General features: G+C 36.0%; 3 protein-coding genes across 10 annotated transcripts; all 3 read left to right on the top strand.

The window, feature by feature from the left end:
• Positions 1-93: 93 nt before the first annotated feature.
• LOC129573747 (SRSF protein kinase 3) lies at positions 94-3746 on the top strand. Its single transcript, XM_055454699.1, has 3 exons — positions 94-397; positions 620-2131; positions 2282-3746. Exons 2-3 carry the CDS (start codon positions 752-754, stop codon positions 3065-3067), a joined length of 2166 nt encoding a protein of 721 aa, XP_055310674.1. The 5' UTR covers positions 94-397; positions 620-751; the 3' UTR covers positions 3068-3746.
• A 4493-nt stretch (positions 3747-8239) lies between these two features.
• Positions 8240-10710, top strand: LOC129573599 (D-aspartate oxidase). Of its 3 annotated transcripts, XM_055454342.1 has the most exons (5): positions 8240-8823; positions 9232-9355; positions 9461-9606; positions 9673-10254; positions 10307-10710. In XM_055454342.1, the coding sequence occupies exons 1-4, from the start codon at positions 8636-8638 to the stop codon at positions 10220-10222; spliced, it is 1008 nt and encodes a 335-aa protein (XP_055310317.1). In that variant the 5' UTR covers positions 8240-8635; the 3' UTR covers positions 10223-10254; positions 10307-10710. The 3 variants fall into 3 exon arrangements, with proteins under 3 accessions (XP_055310317.1, XP_055310316.1, XP_055310318.1); XM_055454341.1 differs by having other exon boundaries at positions 8241-8823; positions 9673-10710; XM_055454343.1 differs by lacking the exon at positions 8240-8823 and adding an exon at positions 8844-9124 and having other exon boundaries at positions 9673-10710.
• Positions 10711-10809: 99 nt separating this feature from the next.
• On the top strand, positions 10810-25443 carry LOC129573600 (ubiquitin-conjugating enzyme E2 W). Of its 6 annotated transcripts, none has more exons than XM_055454345.1 (8): positions 17700-17878; positions 22573-22919; positions 23089-23180; positions 23279-23379; positions 23465-23552; positions 23792-23840; positions 23942-24038; positions 24168-25443. In XM_055454345.1, exons 2-8 carry the CDS (start codon positions 22797-22799, stop codon positions 24179-24181), a joined length of 564 nt encoding a protein of 187 aa, XP_055310320.1. In that variant the 5' UTR covers positions 17700-17878; positions 22573-22796; the 3' UTR covers positions 24182-25443. The 6 variants fall into 6 exon arrangements, with proteins under 6 accessions (XP_055310325.1, XP_055310320.1, XP_055310321.1 ...); XM_055454346.1 differs by having other exon boundaries at positions 22466-22919; XM_055454349.1 differs by having other exon boundaries at positions 17703-17730.
• Positions 25444-26928: the final 1485 nt, after the last annotated feature.

The raw sequence follows: 26928 nt of genomic DNA, 5'->3' as shown, positions 1-26928 counted from the left end.
TTGTGGCCTCGCATGTTAACCGTTCAATAGAACTCGAGTTCGATGAATTCGCCGCAAAGGCAGTAAGTAGCCTTCTTTTTCATTGCTTTACATAGACATCATTTTGTTATTTTTTCATCGTGTTCGTCGTTCATCGTAGCCATACTCAAACAAGTCAACACAAGAGGAGAGAAAAAAAAGAGGAATTAGAATAAGAAACGACTACACGGAAGACCGAAGTGGAAGAAAATCGAGGCTTTTTTTGTTTTAATTTGAATTTCATTTGATTTGCGTGCGCGAATTTTGTGCACGGCAAACACGAAACTCATTGCGAGCGAGAGAAGAAGAAAAAACATCTAAAGGAAATAGAATAAATCATTGCAGATCGTTTGTGAATCGATTGAAGGTGTGAAACAACGTAAGAAACATATAAAAAAAATTAAATTCTAACATCGTTCGAAATTGAATCTGTTTTGACATTTTTTTTTACGAAACATAAAAAATTGAAAAGAAAAAAAATCGAAAAATTGAAAAAGAATAGAACATCCGCATCGAACTGTTGTCGGTGATTGTGGTGGTGGTGGTTTTTTTTTAATTCGATGAAACAAGAGTAAAAATAACACAGAGATATTATTTGCAGTGCAGGTTGATTGACGAAAAAGAAGAATTTGTCTGCGAGAACGACGAAGACGACGACAACGACTGCGATTACGACGACTACGATAAAACAAAGGGTGGAACTAAATTTAAAATCGAGCATCATAACCAAAGTATGAATGCGAAAAAAGATATAAACAGACGTGTGCAAGTGATACAAGCGAAGAAAAAGCGCCATAAGGCAAACAAAAAGAAGGGTCGAAACGCGGTAAATGGGCCAGCCGGAGCAGTGAATGTTTCCACCACCGTATCAAACGTACCGAATGATGATGATGATACCGTAACATCGCCAACAACACTCGCAAACAATGAAAATGAAATGTTCGATCCGAATGTGAACAACAGCAACAGCAACAATGCGAACGAACCAATTGACAATAGCATTACAAACAATGCGAACAGCATTCTGGATAATATTCAGGACATTAATTCATTATTAAACAAAGAAATCACGTATTCCACTGTCAATCATCACCAGGGGCCGCAGCTGCAGCAACCAGAAGTGAAAAGTCTCGATCCATCGAATAGTTCTTCCAATGAAACGATCGGCGAGCACGAGGATTTGTACACCAGCGAAGATGAGGAGCAAGAGAATCGTGAGGATTACTGCAAAGGTGGCTATCATCCAGTGAAAATTGGTGATTTATTTTTGAATCGATACCATGTGACCCGGAAATTGGGCTGGGGTCACTTTTCAACGGTATGGCTGTGCTGGGATTTGGAGGACAAACGTTATGTAGCGCTTAAAATTGTTAAATCTGCTCATCATTTCACCGAAACGGCAAAGGATGAGATCAAAATACTGAAAGCGGTACGTGATAGTGATCCGCTTAATCCGCGGCGCAACAAAACGGTGCAATTGCTAAATGACTTTAAAATAACGGGCGTCAATGGCACACACGTTTGCATGGTGTTCGAAGTATTAGGCCACAATTTACTTAAGCTTATTTTAAAATCAAATTATCGTGGTATCCCGTTGCCGAACGTAAAATCAATAATCAGACAAGTGCTCGAAGGTTTGGATTATTTGCACACTCAGTGTCAAATCATTCACACGGATATCAAGCCCGAAAATGTTCTCATTTGTGTCGATGAAACGTACATCCGGAAGTTGGCTTGCGAAGCAACTGAACTGCATGCAATGGGTCTCAAACTGCCGTATTCATTGATCAGCACCGCACCGAAGGAGTTCCAAGAACAGCCCATCACGTCGAAAATGAGCAAGAACAAGAAGAAAAAATTGAAGAAGAAGGCGAAACGACAATCCGAACTCATCAAAAAACAACTGGAGCACATTCATCAGCTGGAATCATTGAATGAAAAATCCGAAGACAACACAAACGGTGACGGTGGAAACGGTACGGCTGAAGATGACGATGACAATACCCCGGACGAACCAGAAATTAGCAATAACGATGACTCTGTGGAAAGCGTTACATCCGCAACGACTGGTTTAGTTAATGGAATCTCGTCAAAGTCTGACTCGGAATTTGAGGTAAGTGCAATAATCTACATCCTTCTTCTTCTTCTTCTTCTTCTCTGTTTTCTTCTTGCTGTGCATGCGATTGCTTCTAAAATTGTTACTTCTTTCAAGACAAACAAAGAACCAATGCATTATTTTTTGTTCTAATTTTCCCATTCATAGATCAGCAAAAAGTTGAGCAAAAGTGAAGATGGCAAAGGTGACGATTGTGAATCGGAGAAGAGCAAGAGTAGCGATCTGCCGAATTCAAAGTCCATTGAGAATTGTAACGAAGTTAACTCAAAATCAGCGGGCAAATCAGCCGCAAAAACATCACCAATTGCCTCGAATAAGTCGAAAAATGGCAGCAGCAAGACGAAAGTTGTTGTTCAAGTCGAAGACAACAATGCGATCAACAAGAAAATGTTGACACCGCCCAAAGATCCAGCGTTCGAGGTGTGCGACATGGAAGTGAAGATTGCCGATTTGGGAAACGCATGCTGGGTGCACAAACATTTCACCGAAGACATTCAAACCCGTCAGTATCGTTCATTGGAAGTCATCCTGGGAGCATCGTACAATGTGTCTGCCGATATCTGGAGCACGGCATGCATGGCATTTGAACTGGCCACCGGTGATTACTTATTCGAACCGCATTCAGGTGAAAACTATTGCCGTGACGAAGATCACATTGCGCACATTATTGAACTGCTGGGTCCAATTCCAAAGAAAATCATCCTGTCGGGCACATTGTCACACTTTGTGTTCAATAAGAAAGGTGAGCTACGGCACATAACCGGATTGAAACCGTGGGGCTTGGACGAAGTGCTGATGCAAAAGTATGAATGGACGGTGGAAGAAGCCAGCCAATTTGCCGATTTTCTGCGACCGATGCTCGAATTTGATCCCGATAAGCGTGCAACGGCCGCTCAGTGCTTGGATCATCCTTGGCTGAAATCTGACAGTTAGGAATTCGAGCGCAAGTAAATTGAAGAAGCAAAACAAAAAAAAAACAAACAAAATACTTCTCTGTTGATTTCATCGATTAGTCATGTTGTTAGTTGGACTTGTCCATTCCCAGCGAAATAATTGTGTATCTATGCCTCAGTGTGATTAAACGATCATCCGTTAAGATGATAAACAAAGTAAACTATTTAAACAAAAAAAATCATAACAATAACTTAAACAAAACAAAAATTATAAGACGAACGAAAAATCGACGAGACAAACCAAAACTATTTGATAATAACTCACTTCCTTATTTGTTTTGATTTGGTTGGAATTCAGTAAATAGAAAGAAAGAAAGATAGAGAAAGGGAGAGAGATAGAGAAAGGGAGAGCGAGAGAGCGACAGAGAGCAAGATAAAAAGAGAAACGCTTGGAAATGAATAAGAGAGAAGAAAAAAGAACTTGAAATTGTAAATTTCAAATGAAAATTCACATTAACAAACACATACACATACACACAAGTAAGATATTAGAATCATCGATTCAATTCACCGTGATCTGTTTGAGCAAACATGGCTTGTCACTCAGAATCAAGCGTATTTTTTAATTCAAACCACCAACTCAACTAAATCAATCTTATAAAAGAGTGCATCAAGACAGAGATTATATGTTAAATTGACGCCCCCAAACAACAACCATATCAAAGTCCGTGTTATTTATTATTTTTTTTCCTTCATTAAAATTAATATTCATTTCCCTCCCCCCGGTCACCTGTTTTCCCCCATCGCTTCTCAGCCCCATCGCTTCTCAGTTCGCTGAATACACATGTATATCGATTGACAGTTAGCGCACCAGGTTTTTACCTTTGGTTTGAATGCCGAACGTTCAGTGTTCGGGCTGCTGTTATAGAATTTATGTGTGCGACAAATAAAAAAAAAACAACAACAACACACGATGATTCCATGTCGGCGACCAATTTATAGTTGCTTCTGATATGCAATCTACCCGACTGTTTCCTTACGTGTTTGCGTGACATCCACAATAATAAGCAATTGAAATGAGAGAGCGAAATAGAAGCAAATAAAAACAATACAAAAACTATTATCGAAAACTGAAATCCGAAATCAGAAAATACGTATTTGCAAAATATTCACCTCTGATTAACATAAGAAAGAAAGAAAAACGACAAAAGAGAAAAAAAATTATAAGTAAAAAAAATTCCTTACAACACACAAAGCCAGTGCATGAAATTTACGTTAATTTGAATATAATGAAATTGTTTTTTTTTTTCGTTTGAAAAAGAGAAAAATTGTTTTAAACTGTTTTTTTTTATTAAATACATTTTACACCATTGCACACAAGATGAAGAAAAAAACAACAACAACAACAATGAGTTCTGACTTAACTTTTTTATTTAAGAATGAGAAAAGTTCAATCCTGTTAATCATTTTAGTCGATTTGTTTTTTTAATTTTCTTTTTTAAATATGATATTATAATTTTTTAAAAAATCTAAATTATGATAGTTAATAAAAAATACAGAATAGACAGAATCATGAAAAACAAAAATTGCACAAAAAAAATTATGTCAAAGCCATCTCATCCTCTCGTGTATAAATCCCATGCCTACAAAAATATATTGAAAAATGACAAAAAAATGACACACAATGCCCAAGAATTAAAATAAAGAAAAATAAAACTGAAAACACATACAAAGTAAATAAATAAAAGCAAACCAAAATCAAGCTGAAAAAAGCAGAGAGTTATGGAATATTGAAAAAAAAACAACAACAAAAACTCAAGAGTAGTGATTGATGAATTTATTAAAAATAAATTTCAAATGAATGAAAATGAAAATAAAAAATAAAACCCACAACACTCATATTTATAGTTCGTTATTCGTTAGATAAATTGCAAAGGAAGTGATGAGAAGAAGAAACAAAACAGAAGAAAAAAAAACAATAAATAATGCATAATGAATCAAATAAACCACGTTAAGAGTCTATTTGAGAACAACACGAAAAAAAGGAAAAGAAGAAGACGACGGAACAAGAAATTGCGCGCGTCAAATGGAACGTTATATTATGCAAATTGAATGGATTGTTTGCTATATTTGTTTTATTTTTTATTTTCATGTGGCTGCTTTTCAATCAATGAAATGCATGAAATTCTTTCTTCTTGTTTTTCTGCCCGATTACTCAGCGACGCACGTCACCAGTTGATCGGCTGGTACACAGTACATTTCACCATTCGCTACTTCGGTCATACATTCGTTCATGCGAATCAAAGCAAACTGTGGCTCGTGTGTACGGTTTACCAGTTACAACGTGTGTGCGAAGCGGTCGAATTTTTGCGAAGTGAATTGTCGTCTTAGTTCGCGCCTTATGTACACACGTTCTAACTGGTAAGCCGTACTCACACTATACTCGCATCAACGAATATATGACCGAAGTCGCAACTGGTGAAATGTGCTGTGTACCAGCCAAAATTCTGGTAACGTGCATCGCTGAGTAATCGATATGTATCGAAAACAAAAGCCAAACAAAACAGCGCTCTGTACAAAATCACAATGAAATGGTAATGCGTTAATTAAATGAGCACACTGCCATTGCCATTGCGTTATATTGCTGTACGTGAATTTGTTGTGTGCTACGAGCGCATCGAGCAAAGGGTAGAAGAAGAAGGAAATAACCCACACAAACACAAACAATTTCGTTTGGTGCATGTTTCCATTGACTTTTGACTAGTAGATTCTGACACAGCAAGCACCAATTTGGAATATGTAATGTGAAGGTAATATTTAAATGGAAGAGAGAAAAAAAAATACTAAGCTAAACCCACACAATAAATAATCCACAATTCAGGAAATTCCGTGTTCAATTTCAAAAATGAAATAAAAAAAAACAAACGCCAAAAAAATTTGAGAAAGGGAGAGAGAGAAATCCACATCCATTTTTATTTCGGAGGAAATTTGATTAAATTCATTTCCAAAATGTTTATGTCCGAAACAAGGGGGAAACTACTACTACCGCATAATTCATATTAATACAATCTAGTACAACTCCAATTCTGATAAATTCCAAAAAATTCTGCGCAATTCAAAACAATTCCGATCAATAACGATGTTTCTAAGTCAAATTTGATGATGATCAACTCCAAAAATTGCAAATATAGGGTCATTTAGCATCTCAAAGGAATGCTTAAGCGCAAAGATGTTCAATCTTATCGAAATAACTTCAGATAGGGCGTTTTAATTGTACATAGGTCTCACTTCCAATTCAATATTTCACTTCAAATAGGTAAAGGCTTTATGATACATAAAATATTTTCAAAATAGAAAACAGAGCTAGAATTGAGTCTTGTAGATCAAACCAAGTCAAATATGTTCTGGAAGTAAAAATCTTCAATATGCATTCAAATGAATGGTAAATGTCCCGATTATTTGCGATATTTCAAGTTGATCATCACCAAATTTGACCAAGGAACATCGGAATTGATTGGAATTGTTTTGAATTGCGCAGAATTTTTCGGAATTTTTCAGAATTTTTGTTGTACTAGATTGTATTAATATGAATTACGCGGTAGTAGTAGTTTCCCCCTTGGTCCGAAAAGAATTTTTTTTTCTTTTGATTGCGCATTTGTAACACACATTTTCTCACTCTTTTGCATCAAACCAGAAGAAGAAGAAGAAGAAAAAACGGAATTTGCGAAACGGATTGACCTTGATTGCAGCATAGAGAGTGATTATGACAATTCGGTCCTTAATTCATACTAAATTGGGTCTTAAACGTTTCTTTCCTTCATCCATCATTTTCGTGACATTGTACAGTGCCTAGAGATCCGTTTTCAATTCGAAGCAAAGAGTTAATTTCGATGAAGGCGATTTTTTTTTCGTTCAAGTGCTTGTTGCGCGTTTGATGCCGAGGGGCGGCTAAATCTTTTTGGAGAAACCATCTTCGATCCCGGGGAACCAACGTTCTCCGAAAGAAGCAAAAAAAAAATCAAACTTCCTCGCAACATACACACATACACACTCCTTCAATGTATATAAAGAACATATTTAAAAGAAAAATTGAATTAATAAAGAACACACCTGATTTATACATTTGATTTGTATTTACTGGTATTAGTGTTATGAACAAAATCAATTTACAATAATATAAATTCAATGAAACCAACTTATCAAGCGATTTCTTATTAATTGGCCACACTCGTGAGTGTATATTTGAATTGAGGTAAGTTGTTTGCGTAGAGCCGCTCAACTATTGCTCACATTGGAGTCACCTCAATGTATGATATACCATTTTACGATATATTTTTTGGGGCGCCTGAATCGTTCCATCACCATATTTTCCGATTGAGTTGGACGAGAGAGAAATTGTAGAACGGTCGCATGTCAAGCCAAATCGTCGTCATCGATTGTCAGGCCAATCGCTTTTATTCGTGCTTATCAATCAACTGAACCATAATGAATTTGAAAACATGGTGGCCAAAACAAGCGAACAGGACGCTTTTCAACTGACGCATTCAATCGATGTAATCCGAATATATTAATCGACATTTTTGGTTTCGTGAAATTTTTTTCTATTTTAAATTGATTTTATTGATGAAAACGGTCGATCCGGAAACGGCCAGCTAAAGTCAGTTTGGAAATTCAGTTTTTACTCACAGTTTAGAAGTTAAAAACAGAAAATATTTCAAAAAGAAAGAAAAAATGTTCCCACATAAAACTGTTCGGAATTCATTTTAATCAGAATAACATGCATGCATTCATGTGTGAAATTATTTTCGGCTGGCACACGGCACTCTCTAATAGCCATATAACATACGCTCAATATGCTTCGGCCAAAAGTGCAAACTTGACTTGTTGGCGCTTGCGACATGAATATCGATTAGCGAATATTTCCTAGCTGTGAAACCATCTGTGATGCGAATTGATTGGACGCTTGTAATATTGCGATCGGAAACTTTTTTTTCTTCTTTCTTATTAAATTATTACAATAATTGGTTGAATTGCTGCGACTGATTCCATCTCAAATGATCAGAGCATTTAAATGGAATCTCACGCCAGTACGTCGAGCAGTTTGCTCTCAAAAGTCGATAGAGTTGTCATCTGCTGCTGACATTTTTTACAATGATTCGAATGCGGGATATATGTTGATGATTTTAATGGGCAATGCTTGTTTATTTAGTGCAAATGCGTGCATAAAGCTAAACTTGAATCGCTACGGAACAAAGTGGCCCAAAAATTGCGCGACATAATCATATATTTGGTTGTACAATGTAACGTGTGTGCAATGTGCATTTATTGCTCGCTGTTTAGATTCGGCTCATCCACTTATCTCACCGTAATTCAACGAGCAAAATCTACAATCAACGAAATGTCAAAATTGAATACATGCATTTGTGTGCTAGCAGCTCACTTTACTAGAACACTTGAATCAAATTCCAAAAACAAATTGAACACTCGAACTTATCAGTACGGTTTATTATGACACCAGAGAAACTTCATCACTTGCACGAAGCACACACAATTGAGTTGTAGTCAATAGTGTTCATAGTAGTAAGAGAAACGTATTTAAAAAACAAAGATGAGTTTTGCGGTTTTGGGAGCTGGTGTTGTTGGACTATCAACCGCATTGGAATTACAGAATAAATATCCAAACGCACGAATCAGCTTAATTGCAGATAAATTTGGCAGAGATACAACAAGCGATGTGGCTGCAGGCATATTTCGACCGGGCCCAAGCTTCACTGGGCCAAATCAGACAGTCACAAGGTTCGAATTTAATTCACGTACCTAACATTTTACTAGACATATCGGTTCATTCGACTGAGCGCTTATAATGTTGCAAATACCGTGCTAAATATAGATGTCAGGTAGGCAAAACAGGCGCGTGTCACATAATCTCAACCGAGACTGCCTAGGCAGTTTAATTTGAATATATTATCATCAGCTATCACATCTACAGCACACATGAAGTGTTTTGGTATTTCCAATGTGTGTGCGCTCATTGAATAAAAAAAAATCAATAATTATTTAACCATGCAAGAAATCCACTTTTAAAACGCTACAACATGTAGGTATAAATAGGCTCACCAATACAATGTAATTGTAAATATTCAAACTCTCTTCGTTATTTTTGCATTCATCTGTTTTGTTTTGTTTTTCCATTCGATGGAATAGGAAATGGATGAGCGATTCATATGCCTATTGGGACGATCTTCGTTTGAGTGAAGATGCTTCATTAGCTGGTGTCACCCAATTATCAGTCTATGTTTTCTCCAGCACCGATCCATCGATTGTGCGGGTTAGAGTCAATGTCATGGACAATTCCATTTCATTTCAAATCAAAAATTGTTTGTTCAGAGATGCATGTTTAAAATTTCAATTGTTTGCTTTTGGAACTTTGCAGAATCATTTTCTCGAAGGATTATTGCCATTATATCGTCGATGCACTGAAGAGGAGTTAAACATTTGCCCTGGCGATTGGAAATATGGATCATTTTTCACCACAGTTTTAACTGAATGTCGTCTGTGGCAATCATGGGCTCAACGAAAGTATGTGACTTGATCAGCATGTTATATAAAATTGAATAAAAAATAGATTTCAAAAAAACTTTGTAGATTTGAACAAAATGGTGGAAAAACAATGCAAAAGAAGTTGTCCAAATTGACTGAATTGAATGGCCGAGAATTTGATGCGGTGTTTAATTGCTCGGGTCTGGGTGGTCAAAAGCTGTGCGATGATGTTAAAGTGGTGCCAATCCGTGGTCAAATCATCAAAGTTCGTGCGCCGTGGATCAAAACCGCCTTCTATGCAGATTACGATACATACATATTGCCTGGTTTTGGTGGGATCGTAACACTTGGTGGCACGCGTCAATACGAAAGCTACAATATGCAAATCGATAAATATGATTCGCTTTCGATACGCGAGCGATGCGAGTCGCTTTTGCCCAGTCTGGCCAAAGCAACGGTTGTCCGTGAAGCGGTTGGACTGCGGCCGTATCGAAGTTCAGTGCGTGTCGAAAGTGAATTGCTCACCGATTCAAATGGACAACAGCTACGTGTGATCCACAACTATGGCCATGGCGGCTATGGAGTGACCACCGCTCCGGGAACTGCAGCATATGCCGTTCAGCTACAACATGATATGCATCACAGCAAACTTTAAATGTATTCAATGGCATCAAACAGGGAAAAAAAGTGCGCATTAAAAATGATTTTAACGTAATGATAAATGCAATTAAAATTTTAGGATTCGGACTCCTTCTCAACAACAAACGAAAAGAAAAGAAAAAATCAAATCAAACAAAAATGAGTTGACAACATTTCGCATCGTAGTGTAAGAGAGTACAATACAGATATTGTGAGCTGTGAGAAAATACAACGAACACAACTGACATACATACACATGTACACAGCAATTGTATTGTACACCAACCATATGACAGCGGAGAATGAACGAAAGTAGGTTCGAGCCATAATAGTATCATTTTCGACTACATTGAAACGGAGAATCGTTTTCTTCTTCAGCGCAGTCTCAAACTACATAAAAAACTTGAGAGAAAATTATTTTCATGTATGATTGATAGAGAAATAAATATTTTTATAAAATTAAATGTATACATTCAATAAAAAAAAACTCCAAATCCAAATCAACTTGATTGTCATTTAATTGAACCAAAAATTGGGGAAAAAAAGAGCAAACATTTCGATGCGTCCTAATACCAAAGTAGATACTAGCACACGTCAACTAGTTTGTTTAGCATGAAATTCCGATTGAACACACAGTGCGTTCGTAGCAGTAGCGAAACAAAACAAAACTATTCGAAACGTCAGTTGTTTTTCAAAATGGCGTCGACGATGTCATCTCTTTCACCATCTGAAGTAAGTAAAAAAAATTTAAAAAAAAATTAATCCCACAAAACTCGTAGATCTGATTACAGAAATGTAACACCGATTTTCATTTATTTCCCAAAAACATTTTGTTTTCGGACAATGTGCCAGCGACCGAAAATTCTCTACCATTCCCATCGCCGGAATTATTCCGAACATGAAATTGTCAAGCGGCCCAAATGTGTTGAAATGCAAATCAGTTCCTGGTGTTTCGGTTTTCATCATATAAAACATCAACGTTTTGTGTGTTGTTTGTGTTTTATTATTTGTATATTGAGTTTGTCCAATCAATGTGCATTTGGTTATTGTAATCTTGCGATGCAAGTAGTAAAAATGCAATTGAATTTGATTGGTTTGTTGACGAGAAGAATATGTTGTTATATGAGATTGTTGGTTGAATCGATTGGTGAATGAATCACTTTATCAATTATTCGTTTAATCGTTTTTTTCCCTTTCTCTCTCTTCCCATTTTTCCTATCTCTCTGTCACTCTCCCATATCATTTTGCCTTGCGTACTGAAAAGCTTGGCGATTTTCTATCAATTTATCGACTCTTTGACCATTTAATTTGCCATCCGAAATGTGGAACAAATAAGTGCAGTTCTATACTGATTTTTTGACATTTCATTGCAAGACAAGTGAAATTTGAACCAAAAATGACGAGTGTAAATATTGTTGGTGAAACAAAAGGAAACTGAGCTAAAAAGTGTTGTTTTAGTGTTAATCATCGTGATAAGTAGATAACAAAGAAGCATTCAAATTCGGCCAGATGTTGAGGCAGAGATGTATGAGTGCATCATATTTTGTTGTTGTTTTTTGTCAAATCCTAAATCGAAAGCAATAAATAATTGTGATTCCCCTGATGCTCCGAACCAGATTCAGTTCTAGTGTGTGTTAACGTCAATATGTTAGGTCAAATAAAAACACGTATACAATAATTGCATATTTTGTGCAGCAGCGTATTGAAACACGTATCTTGTACCTCTTCGATGATCGACTACGGAACGATGCAGCCAATTACTTATCGATTTTGATACACATGCTCACACGTTTCGTCGTCCCTCATATATCAAAAATAATAATATCCATAAATCAATTCATGCTATACAACGATTCGGTGTACGTCATTCCTTTGACGTATGCAACAAGCCGCTCAACTGCTCGGCTAAGCGTTTCGAATGTTATAAGGACGGTATTTTTCACCGACTATATTTGTCTAATTGTTGAAATTCAATCATCGTTCAATTGAAGCGATTCAATAAATAGTGTGATAAAGCAATTGTCGTTTAGAAATCGAAAGACACACAAACAAACACACTTACAGTCACCAGAGTAGAAAAAAGGATATTCATTTTCATTCATGAGCGTTTTGGCATCTTTATATGCCATGATTCACTCTCCGCCCATTGATTTGAATCTTTTCGTTTTGTCAGCTTCGGGAAAGTTTTTTAACAAATTGTCAACTTCAATGAATTAATAAGTAATGGATGATGATGATGTTGTTGATGACAGTGTGTGATGACCGCCCAGCAACAAAATCATCGTCCCATCAAACTACTTCCTATCCAAAGACAAACGCTATGGTGCCCTATGTGCTTTTATTAGAAAAAAGCACTAAATGCTATAATTTTTCTATATATACAAAGTTGTCGAACGACCAATCAAGCCCTATAAGTGATACATGAAACGTGCCATTTATTTATTTAAAAAGAAAAAAACACAAAAGTAAAAATACGCCGTCGAAACGATTCAATTCGATTAACCAAAAATATACCTGACAAATGAAATTATGACTATTTTGATCGAAAAACTTTTTGTGGGGTCAATAAGGTGTTCGTCTTATTTTATTTAAATGTTCTGGACTTCACGGTGTTCAACATCAAAAACAATATACAAAAATATACCATTTTTCACATGTGTTGTTTTGAAATTTCACCACAATATCCAATACATGTGCCTCGTTCGGCAAAAGCGTGAGAGACAAAACAAATGAAACCAATCAAACATACACAAATAATTTTCAAAAAATATGAATGATTTTTTTTTGTTTTTTTCGTCGAGTTACTGTGCATTTAGTAAATGAATATATTCAATAGGGGGCTCCACAAGCATCATCGTACCGATTTGCGCGGCGAAACACAAATGTTTCATATCAATATTTCGATTTGCATTCTACATATCCATCGATTTCCGTAATTGATTGACACACTTCATTTTCATTCAGTGACAACCAGAACAAAATGGGCCCCACAAAAAAGGGAACATACGCACATAAATCACATCAAGTCGCAATAGTTTCGATTCGTTTGCCATTTTTTTTCTTGCGGCTGTCTAAAGCCACTCACATACAATCGAGTTGAAACGGAGTGAGAGAAATAAAACGAGTCGGTTGCGTTTCATACGAGTGGCGCATCAATTCAATTACGCCGTAGAAGTCCCGGGATGATGTGAGATTGAAGTGATTCAATTGTATGAGGAAAACAAAAGACAATGCCTAGCATTTAATAAATAGAGTCGATTAATGTGCACATATTTGCACAAAATGCACGTATCTGAAGTATTTATAAGAGGCGCTCAAATCTCTCTCTCTCTCTCTCTCTCTCTCTCTGATCCAATATCACTTAATTCTCGTGCGTTTCTTTGAGTGCATTGCATCTCCTATTTGTACATGCATTCGCCGCTAATACACATTGCACAAGGTCATGGATTCAAGGCCATCATCGCGTATACATATTGCCGTCAGTACGCCCGACCGACCGACCAGTTATGCAGTCATTCAAGTTGGCCAACAACTTCTTTCTATTGTTTCTTCTTATACTTCTTCTATCCATTCATTTGTTTGCATTTTCTTTCGAATGAATGGGCTGGTGATAACGGTTTTTTTTCTTCATTTCCACCAATCTAACACTCAGTCAATGTCTGGCTGAATGGCGTCTGTATAAGCAAACATATTTGCAGGACGATGCATGAGACAAATTATTGTGCAAGTAAAAAAAACACCCTCGACGCAATGATAAATAAGCGGAGTATACATGAGTATAACACAAATATTAAAATCGTGTTTTTTTAGCGTAACAATGAAGACAAAAAAAAGCATGTTGACTTTTGCTCACTTGAACTCCAATTATTGTTTACTGCATTTTGATGGGCACGTAGCTGAATTCATTCAGACGTCTGAGTCTCGCTTATTGTTGCTGGAAAAAGATCATTTTTATTCTGTACAGACTTGAGACTCGTCTTTCGACATTGTTTATCGATAAGAGGAGATGCTTGGAATCAAACAATTCCTTTTTCTTGCAAATTTCCCTTTTTTTGTTTGCTTCATGTGCAATAGAACTTGGCTACTTTTCAATTTCCACCATATTTGTAGTGGTGCTTCAATGACTACTTTTGTTGTACTTCAATTGGAAATTTTCTGACTGACTCTCGATGAGTCAAAAAAAATCGTGTATCGTATGCTGATGATTCACTTTCGTCGGAGAAACACAAAGAAATTTCTGTGCGAAAGTGAAGGTTTTGTGTTTCGACACATCGCTGGCGTCACTTAATTTCACATCACAAATTGCCTCGCATTTAGCAAAATTCGAGGAATACGAAGCAGATGTGTGTTTGTGATCAAAACAAAATTTGCCTCTTTGCCGTACTGGTTTTTTTCGTCCGTCATTCTCTTTGAAATTCCTTAGCCATCTTAAGTCGCACATTTCTTTTTTTGCATGTGTCCAATGTCAATGATATTACTCATCCGAAATCATACGCCATTTCGCAATATTGCATAAAAACAATGGAATCCATTATATCTGCAAAGCAATGTACTCTTACTTGCCGTGTCTAGGTTTTATGTGTCAATTAGCACGTTGTGAACATTTCATTATTATCGATTTTTTGAAATTTTCATCAATTGTATTCCGCGTCCATTCGTCATGTATTCAAAAACCAATATTTAGTGAGTTAGTTTGTCAACGGCCTACTTTCCCTACAACCACCACCATGACCACACCACCACCATGACCGCACCACCTTTTCGATAGTTCTCGGTACAGTAATGTATGGAAGTATTGGTATGGGAAAACTTCCACAGAATAATTCGAACCAAGTTGGTTTTAATTTAAAGTTGCCCGTTGATTAGGCCGATTTGAATCGCACGATTGGTCATTAACCTCATTTTAAATTTTAAACCTAAATCGGTACTCTGCGACGATTCATTACGACCAAGATCATCTTTCAACTGAGAATATTACGTGCTATGTTGAGAATCGTATAACAATATGCCATTTGGCTGCGATCATCATGATCATTTCATAAATTGGCCGCGTCATTTTGTAAGGCACAATGTTATTGTTGTACTAGGCGGCCTAATTAAGAATGCCAAGTCGAAACTCTACTTACAAGAGTTAATCGAGAGATGAATAATGTAACGTTCTATTTCGCATTTTATGTGGAAAGTGTCGCTGGACAGTTGGGCACACCATGCATATTAATTTGGCAAACAACGCAGCCACACAGAAACGAACGAAGAACGAACAAGAAAAAAACTATATGCGCAGTCAAAATGATGTGTGTTTTTCCCGTTAAGGTGTTGTTTTGTATATATGGACTGAGAGAAGATCGCATCGCAAATGAAATAGGTTTGACGATTCTTTGTTTGCCATATCTTTATTTGAATCAAGATCGCGTCTCTCTCTCTCTCTCTCTCTCTCTCTCTCTCTCTCTCGGTCTTTTTGTTTCTTTCTACTAAACATACACATGATGTGTTGCGGTGGATCGAGAGCGAATTTCCATATCGCTTTGTCGAACGAAATATGTGGCTGGTTTTGGATAGTCAAATGCAAACTTGATTAATTTATTCACTTTCATTTGTTTCACGGAAGAGTGAATGTGACGGCAAACGGTCAGTCAATTCATGGAGACTGGACACATATGTGTAGCGTGCGCGCGACTCCAATAAGGAAATAAATAAAAAACCAAAATTGATTACATAAAATACGGCAATATTTTTTTTTCGCTACTACTGCTGTTGTTATTGTAGCTGTCGTCGTCGTCGTCGATTTCGATTGGAAAAAATTGGCCGAGATGAGAGGCTTCAGTTTTGCTGCGTTATTCACCATGAAAACTTGTGCATTACAAAAATAGCAATAGCCACTAATTAATGCGCGTGGAATCGAACGAAAAAGTTCAGCTGTCATACTGTGAGACACACACATATATATATATGCCTTGCTTAGTCAAACGAACGATATTCGCTGGGTTTTTTTATATAGAAAATTCGTGCCAGCTGATGTCTTTGTTCATGTTATATTTTTCTGCAAAATTCCATAGTGGGCTGTGCAGTGTTCGAAATCCATACATTTGCGAACACACACACAGATACACAAGCCATCGAAAGGATAAACGAATACAAAAAGGGCTGACTTGAACTAGTATTGTAAAATCGTTCGGCCGATTACAACTTTATTGAAACATTTTGACGTTTGTCACTGAAAATGAAATGCATGCAAGCGATAAAACTCAGAACAGTTCTTAATTGAAACTAAAACTGCTATCAGTGTGTGTGTGTGCGTGCGAAGCGATTCGTCTGGGCGGCATTGCAGCGGATTTTTGCTTTTGTTTTGCTCGTTTCTTCTTTCTGTGCATTAGGCCATGTGTTGACGTGATTGAATTAGATGGACAAAGCATTGCGAGTTCATTAACTGAGTATACATTTTCTATTTTCGCTCCGTTGATCAGTCGCTTTTTTTTGTTTCTTTCTTTTTCTTTCCGTCTTTCCTTTTATACATGTGGGTATCGCTCGGTAATCATTTGATGCAATAATTATTCAAATCACCTCGCGATTAGTACAATAACCCGGCTGTTTGTATATAATACATTTGTGTAAACACAATGTTGCTGCTCACTTCCTCTGTTGCCGGTGGAAATGTGTGTGATTTATTTACACTACACATAAAATAATACAAAACCCGACACATTTTTCGGGGTTGCAAATGGTGCTGTTTTCGTTTCACTTCTTCTTCTTCTTTCCCCATTTTAGAAAAGAATTTTAAAACAACACAATTAAATTCCAATTATAATTTCCCCCGTACAACTTTATTTTCAATCATTTGGCAAACAATGTGTCGGTGACGTTGTTGGTACGCACATTGTGTTCAAGCCCTCGTTAAATTCATTATTTGTGTTGCCGTTTCATGCAATAACAACAACCAAAGAAACCTCATCATAATTCAACGAAGATAAAAGCGCATCAAGATTCTTAATCCATGCATAAGAAATTCACCGAATGAAAAGAAGATGATGATGCACACGCATATTCAGTCTTAGCAGCATCGATTAGTGCTTTAGCAACCATACGAAAAGTAAAAGTATAAATATAAAAAAACAACGCACAAACAAATTAGCGAGAAAAAAAAACATTTAAAGGCATTTCACATTCGTAAGCCCATTGTTTTCCTCTCTGTGTGTCGTCGTCGTTACGCTCGCGCTCGCTTCACTGATAGCAAACTTCGATTTATACACTAGCTCCCAACGTTTATTTTTTTTCTTCTTTTCTTTTTCATTTCTTTCTTTCTTTCTTTCTATACAACCGCCAAGACTCACACACGATATTATACGTACATCGATCATGTAGCACGCTATGAACGCCGCTCTTTTAACGTATAGCAGCATCAAAGAAATAAAGAAAAAAAAAACAACAATATTAGCGGTTGCGTCGTGTACTTGATATTCTCCACACACTTCCATTCAGTGCGTCGCCCTCTTTAATTCAGTATTGATATGGACACAGTCGGTTAAGGTAGCACTTTTTGAGCGCCGTTCAGTATTTTTGTTTTTCGTTTGTTGCCGATTTTTTTTTGGGTTTTTGAAAATTCGCGATACTTCGATAGATTGCTGTTTTCTCATTGCTAGTGTTCGGCAAGAAGTTTGTATAGTAAAATAAGAAGGTTTGAAAAGCGCGCGAAATAATGAAAAATAAAATGTTTTCACTTAAGAATGTGGCCATTCTATGTGTCCGAAAATATTCGATTCGATTGATAGCTAATAAAATTGGTGCGATTTTCCGCTATTCCAAACTATTGTGAATGAAGTGGATTGGTTTTTTCGTTTCGATTGTGGTCAAGAATCGATATCGATCGCATTCAAATTTATCACATAGAAACTATAGTGTGATTTTCGACATGGAATTAGCTCTATTTTTGTTGCTTGCCTTGTTTTCTCTCCTCAGTCTTTCTGGCCGGGTTAAATCACATAAATCGATTCCTTTATGCTTATTCATCATATCATTCATCAATTCTTTATGTTGTTTAAATGGTTCCAAGAGAGTTGAAGAATGAAAGTGTGAGAGTGAGAAAGAAAGACAGAGGAAAATAAAACAAACACCAAAAAAAACAAATATAATGTGTTTGGTGTATATATCTGCATAGTTTTCATCGAAAATTAGACGATTCAAAACTGCTTTCGATTGAATTCAGGTTCCCGCTTTTACCAGCTTTTTTCGGTGTTGTTTATCATTTTCTCGACGGTTTTGTGCTATCGTTTGATGAGTTTCAAACTCAAACCGACTGAGAATGTGCAAGAGTACGCGCGCGCGCGCGTCAATAAAATGGACGAAATGGTAATGGAGAAAAATAACAAATTCTGAGAAACAGAGAGATGTATAATAAGTTGCTACTTGATTCGGCATTGATTGATTTTGGCGTTGGATCATTAAAATAATTTGGCCCTTCGATACCACATTAAGATCGATGTTGCCCACAGCAAATAAATCACCAAATCAAAACAGAGTAAACATCTCCTCAGTCACTGTCAAACAAACAAAAAGCAATCGCTTCGCTTCTAATAAAGATTTGTTTTTGCCGTCAGGCGACTCGAGAATCAATCTTTTGTAGAAAATCGAATCGGATGACAATAACGACGACGACGACACTGCCAACGAAGATCAAATTGGAATAATTGCAATTGTTCAGTTCGATAATTAAGGAGACATGGCATTCTTTTTTTTTCGTTCTGCCTCTTGACTGGTTTGTCTACTTGTTGTGCGTCCGTTTTCATTGTGGAACAGATGCGCTCATCTCTCCCTCTATTTAATTGCGTCCCCGTTTTTTTCTCTTTTTCTTCTTTTGTTTCTTGTTTTACAATTACAGACGCCAGTTTTGTTTTGCCTGCCTGGTTAATTGGTGCTGAACCAATTTTTCGTTTAAATTTTACTTAACGTTTGCCGTTTGTCACAAACATTCGCGGTTCGCGGTGTTTTGAATTGATCGACTTACGACCATAAGCGACCAAGTTTGAGCTTAGACCGAAATTCAAAGACATAAAAATTACAATAAAAACGATTGTTACATGGAAATTAAATGGAACTAATCTAATTTCAAATTTTTCGATTGCGACGACAACGACCACGAGTACATGAGGTCGGTCGTTCATTGCGACCGAAATATCTGATCTGAATCTCAAACATAAACACAGATCGAATGGCTCCTAGTGGATTTTTCTCTGACATTTTTACGATTTGGGCTATAAAATAAATGACATCATGAGTAAAATGGCACGGAGTGAGAGCACCAAATCAAATTGCATTTGAATAAGATCACATTTCGGAAAATCGACACCCATACAAATCGTTCTAATCTCTCTCTCTCTCTCTCTCTCTCTCTCTCTCTCTCTCCGTTCAATCAATCTCTGCGGTCAAAATAGAAACTGAAATTGGCCGAATAGAAGGGCGAAAAAGAAACAACAACCGACTGATTCAAATCCAATCAGTGAGCATCAATAAACGAAATCACAATTCGTACATGCAGCCATTCAGCCAATTAGTTCCTATTTCACGTCCATTAACTCGTTTAATTGGAGTCGTTATTTTGTAGCTGCTTGTAATATAGTTTACCAGCCGTCGATAATCGCGCGTGCGGCCGCTCACACACACACATGTATGTGTCCACACGCTGTTCACCGTTAGTGACAAATTTGTGTTCCAAAGGCATATTTAGTGCACTGTACAATGTTGAATCAGGAAAAAGAAATCACATTTTTCATTTCAATGAAAACAGTTTATAAATATCGACAACGGTGGATGAGCGCGAGAGCGCGAGTGAGTTTACAAACAATCACAACAGAAGACGAATCAAACATACAATTCAGTCCAAGGGGGTCATTCAGCAAATGTGATTATTATGCTATGGCCCATTAGCAAGAGGCACTCTGCCTTTGAAATGGAATTATTTTGCGAAATTAAACACGATGCTAATGCCGAAAAATTGGACGCATGCCAACCATGCCATCCATTCTTTAATCTTGTTGTACAAGCACTACTTGGATGAATCGAATCTTCGATAGATGTTCACATTTTTTTTGAGAAAAAAAATATGATTACATAATCATCAGTGCAGTATTTTCATGCTGAAACTAAGAAATAGTTCAGCCCATCATGTATCAGAAACAACAACGAACAAAATCATCAGAAACAAAAGTCAAACACAAAAGAAACAATCCACTAAAATCGTGTCGATATTACAAAGTGAATCGCTTAAACGGCTCAAGTTGTGATGCTGTCATCGTGGGTAGCATTACAGTGCGATGTTGCGACATCTTTCGAAATTCCGTCATTCCGAAATTGCGAAGACGCCAGAAGAAAACGAGTTTCCAAATTTCAAATTGAAAAGTGAAAACTCGTCACATTGATCTCACTATCGATGATGATCTCTCGATGTTCAATGTGATTTCGCTTCAATTTTACGACTTTCCGCAAAAAACCATACAGACTGAACATAATTGCTATATCAATCCCCTTTCGATCATCTGTTTATATTAATCCAAACATGCAAATTTACTTTAAGATCAACTTGATTACGCCGCTCATCGCTTGAATCAAAACAAAAACATAGTGAACTCATTTGAATCGAAGACAGAAAAAATGCGAAAGTAGCAAAAAAGCGTTGATTATTCGGTTCGTTTGATAAAATGATTTCAAACTTAATTTCAATTCGAATGCACGATCTCTTCCTCGATTCAAACACACAAACTCGGAATGAATGCGCACAATCTCTGATGACACACTTCCCAGTTCGTTCACAATGAAATAATCGGGAAGTAATGTGTGAATACAAGAGCGTCATCGTCACATATTTAATATATCAGAACAAATGAAAGTGACAAACCGCCAATTGGAGTGACAACAGAATTAAGTGTACATCACACACATTCCAAGAACTGGCTCAAGCAAATCTCACCGACTGACTGGTGTGGCAGGCATCAAGTCATCTTTGATTAAAATATGCCATGCAAATGCCCCTATTTGCTTTCATTGGCATGTGCAAAAAGGAAAACAGAAACAAAATTGTGCCGTGATGTATCCAAACATACAGTTTGTACCAAACGCAGTACATGTGTTAGTTCAGCAGCAACGGCAACGGCTATAGGGAGTCATATGTGCGTACAATTGAGAAAGTCACTGATTTGATTTGGCAAATATTTGGGACACTGGAGAGAAAGCCCATTAAATTGCTTAATACAATTGATGTTGAATGATTTCGTTTTTTTTTGTTCTGCCAATGAACAGCACTGGTCTGTTGACAATTTTCGGCAATCTCTGGAGCGTTCGTAGTGGCTTAACGATGGCTCAATGCACATTGTGCCACTAACTAAATTACACGTGAAATTGGTTGGGGGGGGAAGTAGTTTCGGTGCCTGATCTCTGTCGCTCTCTCTGTGTCTCCACACTCTCTCAAACCAGTTACAACATTGCATTTTCGTTGCCAAATCAATTTAGAAGCCGAATTTGTTTAATTTCGATTCAATTCGCATAAAACGTGAGCTAAATCAGCACGATAGGCTAAAGTTCATCGAACCGCTCCAGCGCTAGCGTTAAACTTAATTTTTTTTTAATTTTTAATTAGCATTCAATCTAAATTCAACGAATTTGTTTGTAACTAAATTGATTGAGCCATTACAGGTGAATCACCCGTACGCATTTTTGTTCTGTTTCGGTATTTACCGTCATCGAGCCCCTCGTCCATATGTGACGCACACATTAATAACGGCTATTTCATTTCCGATCATCAAATAATATCTCTCATCATTAATTGGCATTCCTAATCGATATGTGCGTGTGTGTGTGTGTGTGTGTGTGTGTGTGTGTCAAAACACGAACGAACGTTTCAGATATTCGCTTGATATCATATTCTATCGATCGATGGAAACCATTGACGCAACAGCACGCTACCATACCATTTAACTGGCGGCCTATTCCCAATTGGCATTCAATTAATAACATGGAAACACGATACTTTAATTTGGGTCGGTTTTTGTGAAGCGATTTGTAATATCATCGAATTGCTGGTGATTCTCCTTAAATGAGCGATATTGAGCTGATTCCAATCTCGAAATCCAAATAATTTTCTGAGTTTTTTTTTTTTGATTTCCTCCGACGTCAATCGAATATTTTATGGACAAACAACATTGTGTTGTTTTTATTTCGGTTTCTCTCGACTTGGAAATTGTATTGACGCACATTTTTCACGCACACATTATAGGTTCGAGAAAAATCCAATACATTTTGAGTTGAAGAGAAAACTGTTTCAAATGCCATTTGAGAGTAACGATGTGTTTATTCATGGAGAAAAAAATCTGATTCAAACAGGTCAAAACAAAAAGATCACACCGAATCAGGAAAAAGCAACGACCACCATCGAAAGAATAATCGATATAAAATTGAACCGGAATATAACTAGAACGTGTTATAAATAATTGAGCCTGTTTGAACAGGACAATCAACGTTGAGTATAAATTAATTGGAGAGCAAAAACAACCAAATAGCGAAGAAAGAACAAGTGGCCAACAATTATTGGAAGCAGAAAGAAAAAAATGTTTCGATTAAAAAAATCCACAAAATCAACGACAAAAACGGAAATTCTAACGTCATCGCAAGACATACCGACGACAACGAAAGATTGTAAAAAATTAATTCTTGACAACACACGATGGGAGGCAAGTGTTCTGATTTGCAAATTGACGACGACGCTTGGCGCATTAAATTCTCATTCGTCCCCGTTTTTCGTAGCAATTTGCTACCGTCATCAAATCAATTATAAATTCCTGATTGGTTTTGTTTTTTAATTGAAACCGTTTGGTTTTTTTTGTTCTCTTTAAATTACAGCGGCGATTACAAAAGGAATTGATGTCGTTGATAAAGGAACCTCCACCGAACGTGATGATTGACGCCGACAGTATTAGCCAAAACCTAACTCAGTAAGTCTCAATTTCAATTTTAATCGAAATGGTTTAAATCGTTTCGCAATAACTGACAACTGTTTTTGCCCACTCTATTTTTTTTCTGAACTCAATAGATGGAAAATAAACATGGATGGCGTCGAAGGAACACTGTACGAGGGGGAACACTTTCAACTGTTATTTAAATTTAATAATAAATATCCATTCGATTCGCCGGGTAATTACACCTCATTTATATGAGGAATTTTGGATTATTGACAAACGAAGTCGCTATTTTGTTCGATTTCTTTTTTCATTTATAGAGGTAACATTCGTTGGACCAAACATACCTGTGCATCCGCACGTATACTCAAATGGTCATATCTGTCTATCTATTTTAACGGAAGATTGGTGGGTATTTTTGAAATTGAACTCAATTTTTTTTTCACTTCTGCTATTAGCGGTTTGTCTGGCACCATTTTTTGTCAGTTTAATAAATGAGTAATCACAGTAATTTGTCACACTTTGTGATTGAGCGATAATTTTTCGCTTCGTTGTTGAAAAATGAATGTATCATTTGTGGAACAATTGCGATTATTAATAATTAACAAGTCAATCAAATTGTGTGTTTCGTTTGTTGTTACCCACAGGACACCAGCTTTATCAGTGCAGTCAGTGTGTCTTAGCATCTCATCCATGGTATATTTTATTCTAGACTTTTTAGATTTTCTAATAATAATCAACGGGAATTTTTATTAATTTTTTTCATTGATTTCCCTTAAATATTTCATTTTTAAAAGTTGAGTAGTTGTCGAGAGAAAAAGAGGCCGCCAGATAATACCTTATACGTTCGAACTTGTAATAAAAATCCAAAGAAAACCAAGTGGTGGTATCACGGTATGTATCCCTTTCGATTTGATTCAGAGTCGCTTTTTCCGCTTTTGCTCGTGCCAGCAATTGTTCTTATTCAAATTGTGATTTAATTTAATTGTATTTTTCTCTCTCTCCCTCCTATACGCATTGCAGATGACTCAGTGTAGAACGAATCATTATGAAACTGTTGACAATTGAAATTATTTATATAATAATGAGAAAGAAAAAGAAAACCAACAAATCAAACATAAAATGAAATGCTTTGTGGACAATATCAATTGAAACCGGTTGACTTTTGCAAATTCATACACACGATCACCCCCCCACCCCCTTCTCCAACACACACACGCACTCTCAATCAAATGGAAAAAATAAATTACGTACACAATTTTTGTTGTCGTTCCTATCTCTGAAAGATGTATTAAGTTGATTTGAAGAAGGGAAAAACACATTCCATACAGAAGGACTAATATTAATAAATATATTCATAGAGGCATGGCAATAGATAAATGAATGAACGGAAACACAGAATCCCACTTAATACGTTTTAATTTTTTTTAAAATTCACGAAAAAAACAAAACAATTTCAACACAGAAGAATTGATCGTGTTCGCATGTAATTTTGTTCTCTTGTTGTGTGTATATCAGTGCTGGAAGAAACAGAAAGAACACCGTTGTAAATAAATGTCCGAACTGGGAGGAAATGAGGTAGTCAATTAGATACAGGTAGCAAATATTCAAAATGGATCACGTGAAAGAAAGCACCTAAAATTTGTATAATTTTTATTATTATTATTAATTGAGGCAGTTTTTTTTTTATTTTGAGTTTCCTGGTCCCAAGTCACTAATCTACAGTCAATTGTTCATTCGGCGACAACTTTTTTTTTCGACTTTTCTTGCATATAAAAACAAGGGTATTTTCAAATGAAAAAAAAAATAAATAGAACAGAGAACGAACACCGAATAGAGAGCTAAAGACACTGATTTCAGACATGATTACGTATTCTTTTTCGTCTTATTTGCATTTTTAAGCCGTGTTCACTGTATGAATTGAAGATGAACAGACTACCTTTTTTTTAAAAAACCTAGAATACAAATCAGAGAATTTCAATCACAACCTCATTTCTGATCATGCAATTTTGATCATATAACTCTATTCTAATTGTCTTTTTTCTTCGTCTCGAGAGTCCGTAACAAAAATAGTAAACACCTTTTTCCTGTTCGAAAAGTATGTGATGCTGCTTATTGAATTGTGTGTGCCTGGATCAGCACTGCAATATAAGCGAAAATATATAATTCATAAAGAAAACATATTATAAGACGATGATTTAAATTTTTGGATTTTTTGTCGTAAGTAATTGATATTTTTCTAATTAAACTTATTCATTAGAACAAATTAAATAATTAAAATGGCTCATACTAAACTGAACAGTTTGCTATTGTCGCGCGTTTTATTTTTTCTTTACTTCTATTCGGATTTTCTCTTCCTCAAAACATTATCCAGTTTAGGATCATCGAATGAATATGGGAATAGAGGTTATTTGGTAAGTGTGAAACTTGAATTGATGAAAAATGACAATTCTGCTCGGTATTGATTTTTTTTTATTTGAACGATTACAAAATGTTCGTATTGTAAAAAAACATGTTTCATTTTTATCTCGATTTTCGTCTAAATAAAAATGAATCATATTGATATTTTCCGAGAAATATTTTTTATCAACCATTTGGTTTTATTTTATTCTCAAAGGGCTGCTAACAAAAACGTCTAAAAATAAAACAAAATCGTCTAAAAAAATGACGATTTCGTCTAAAGGAAATGGTCCCTTTTTAAACAAATTCGTCTGAAATATGTTTTTTTAAATGACAAAATCATCTAAAAATGTGACAATTTTTTTCTTAACAAAATCGGGTTTTTAAATAACAAAATCGTCTTAATACGAGTTTTCTGGCAAAATTGACAAAAACGTCTAAAACCCTCCAAAAACGTCTATTAACAAAATGTTTATTGAAAATGACAAAATACACATTTTCTCGAAAAAATGACAAAATCATCTAAAAGACTCCAAAAACATCTATGGACAAAACGTTTATTTAAAGTGACAAATCCATCTAAAATGCTGAAAAAAATAATTCAACAAAATCATCTAAAATTTGCAAATTTTTTTGTCATTTCAAAAATATTACCCTTGAACACACATGCTTACTGAGAGTTACATGAAAAAGAGTGCTCAAAATAATTGAATATATTTTGTAATCGGTTGAATATGCACTGAAATCTTATTGTTTATATTTTGATATTGGAAAAAGGCGCTTGAAATACAAGCGACACTTGAATATAATCCAGTAACTTGAACATTGGACATCATGTTCTTCGATTTTGGCGCCCTTTTGAATACATCTCGCGCTGCTGAATATTCTAATAGTCAAATGAGAAGATTCTCACTCGAAAAAAGTCATCATGAACAAAATTTACTTTTTCGCGAGCGTTGTTCTATTTATTTTTATACATATCCTGTTTATAAGTTGTGAAACTAAAGCGCTCCAAGCGTTCCATTTTTTCCATTTTTCCATAATAGAAAGCTGATCAAACGCTTTTGGCGCTCTCTGGGCCTGAATTTTTCTAAAAAAATTTGGACAATTTAAGCAATTGAGCGCTTTTAGCGCTCAAGCGCTCTAAGTTGTCTGCCAGGGGCCTGTTGCACAGTACTGTTACAATTTTTGTAAATTGTAATTGTAATTGTAAATACAATTCGTTGTAAAATTGTATTTACAATTGTATTTACAATTTTACAATAATTGTAAAATTGTTTTTCAATAATGAATGTGACAGTCAAAAAGAAAAAGCGATCGATATCAAAAATATATTCACAATTTATAGGTTTTGTATTTATTTTGACTAAAAATTATTTTATTT

The sequence above is a fragment of the Sitodiplosis mosellana genome, unplaced genomic scaffold (assembly GCF_009176505.1).
Source record: "Sitodiplosis mosellana isolate CC-2019 unplaced genomic scaffold, AAFC_SMos_1.0 Smas_scaffold_6102, whole genome shotgun sequence".
NCBI lineage: Eukaryota > Metazoa > Arthropoda > Insecta > Diptera > Cecidomyiidae > Sitodiplosis > Sitodiplosis mosellana.
The sequence above is the reverse complement of the archived record's forward strand: the minus strand, read 5'-3'. Positions and strand labels throughout refer to the sequence as shown.

Excerpts from the sequence above, each read along its gene's own strand:
- LOC129573747 (XM_055454699.1), top strand. The coding sequence starts at position 752 with ATGAATGCGAAAAAAGATATAAACAGACGTGTGCAAGTGATACAAGCG. Across the intron at positions 2,132-2,281 it reads AGTCTGACTCGGAATTTGAG|ATCAGCAAAAAGTTGAGCAA; the intron begins GTAAGTGCAATA and ends TCCCATTCATAG.
- LOC129573599 (XM_055454342.1), top strand. The coding sequence starts at position 8,636 with ATGAGTTTTGCGGTTTTGGGAGCTGGTGTTGTTGGACTATCAACCGCA. Across the intron at positions 9,356-9,460 it reads CCGATCCATCGATTGTGCGG|AATCATTTTCTCGAAGGATT; the intron begins GTTAGAGTCAAT and ends GGAACTTTGCAG. Across the intron at positions 9,607-9,672 it reads CAATCATGGGCTCAACGAAA|ATTTGAACAAAATGGTGGAA; the intron begins GTATGTGACTTG and ends AAAACTTTGTAG.
- LOC129573600 (XM_055454345.1), top strand. The coding sequence starts at position 22,797 with ATGTTTCGATTAAAAAAATCCACAAAATCAACGACAAAAACGGAAATT. Across the intron at positions 23,380-23,464 it reads ATATCCATTCGATTCGCCGG|AGGTAACATTCGTTGGACCA; the intron begins GTAATTACACCT and ends TTTCATTTATAG. Across the intron at positions 23,841-23,941 it reads GTCTTAGCATCTCATCCATG|TTGAGTAGTTGTCGAGAGAA; the intron begins GTATATTTTATT and ends CATTTTTAAAAG.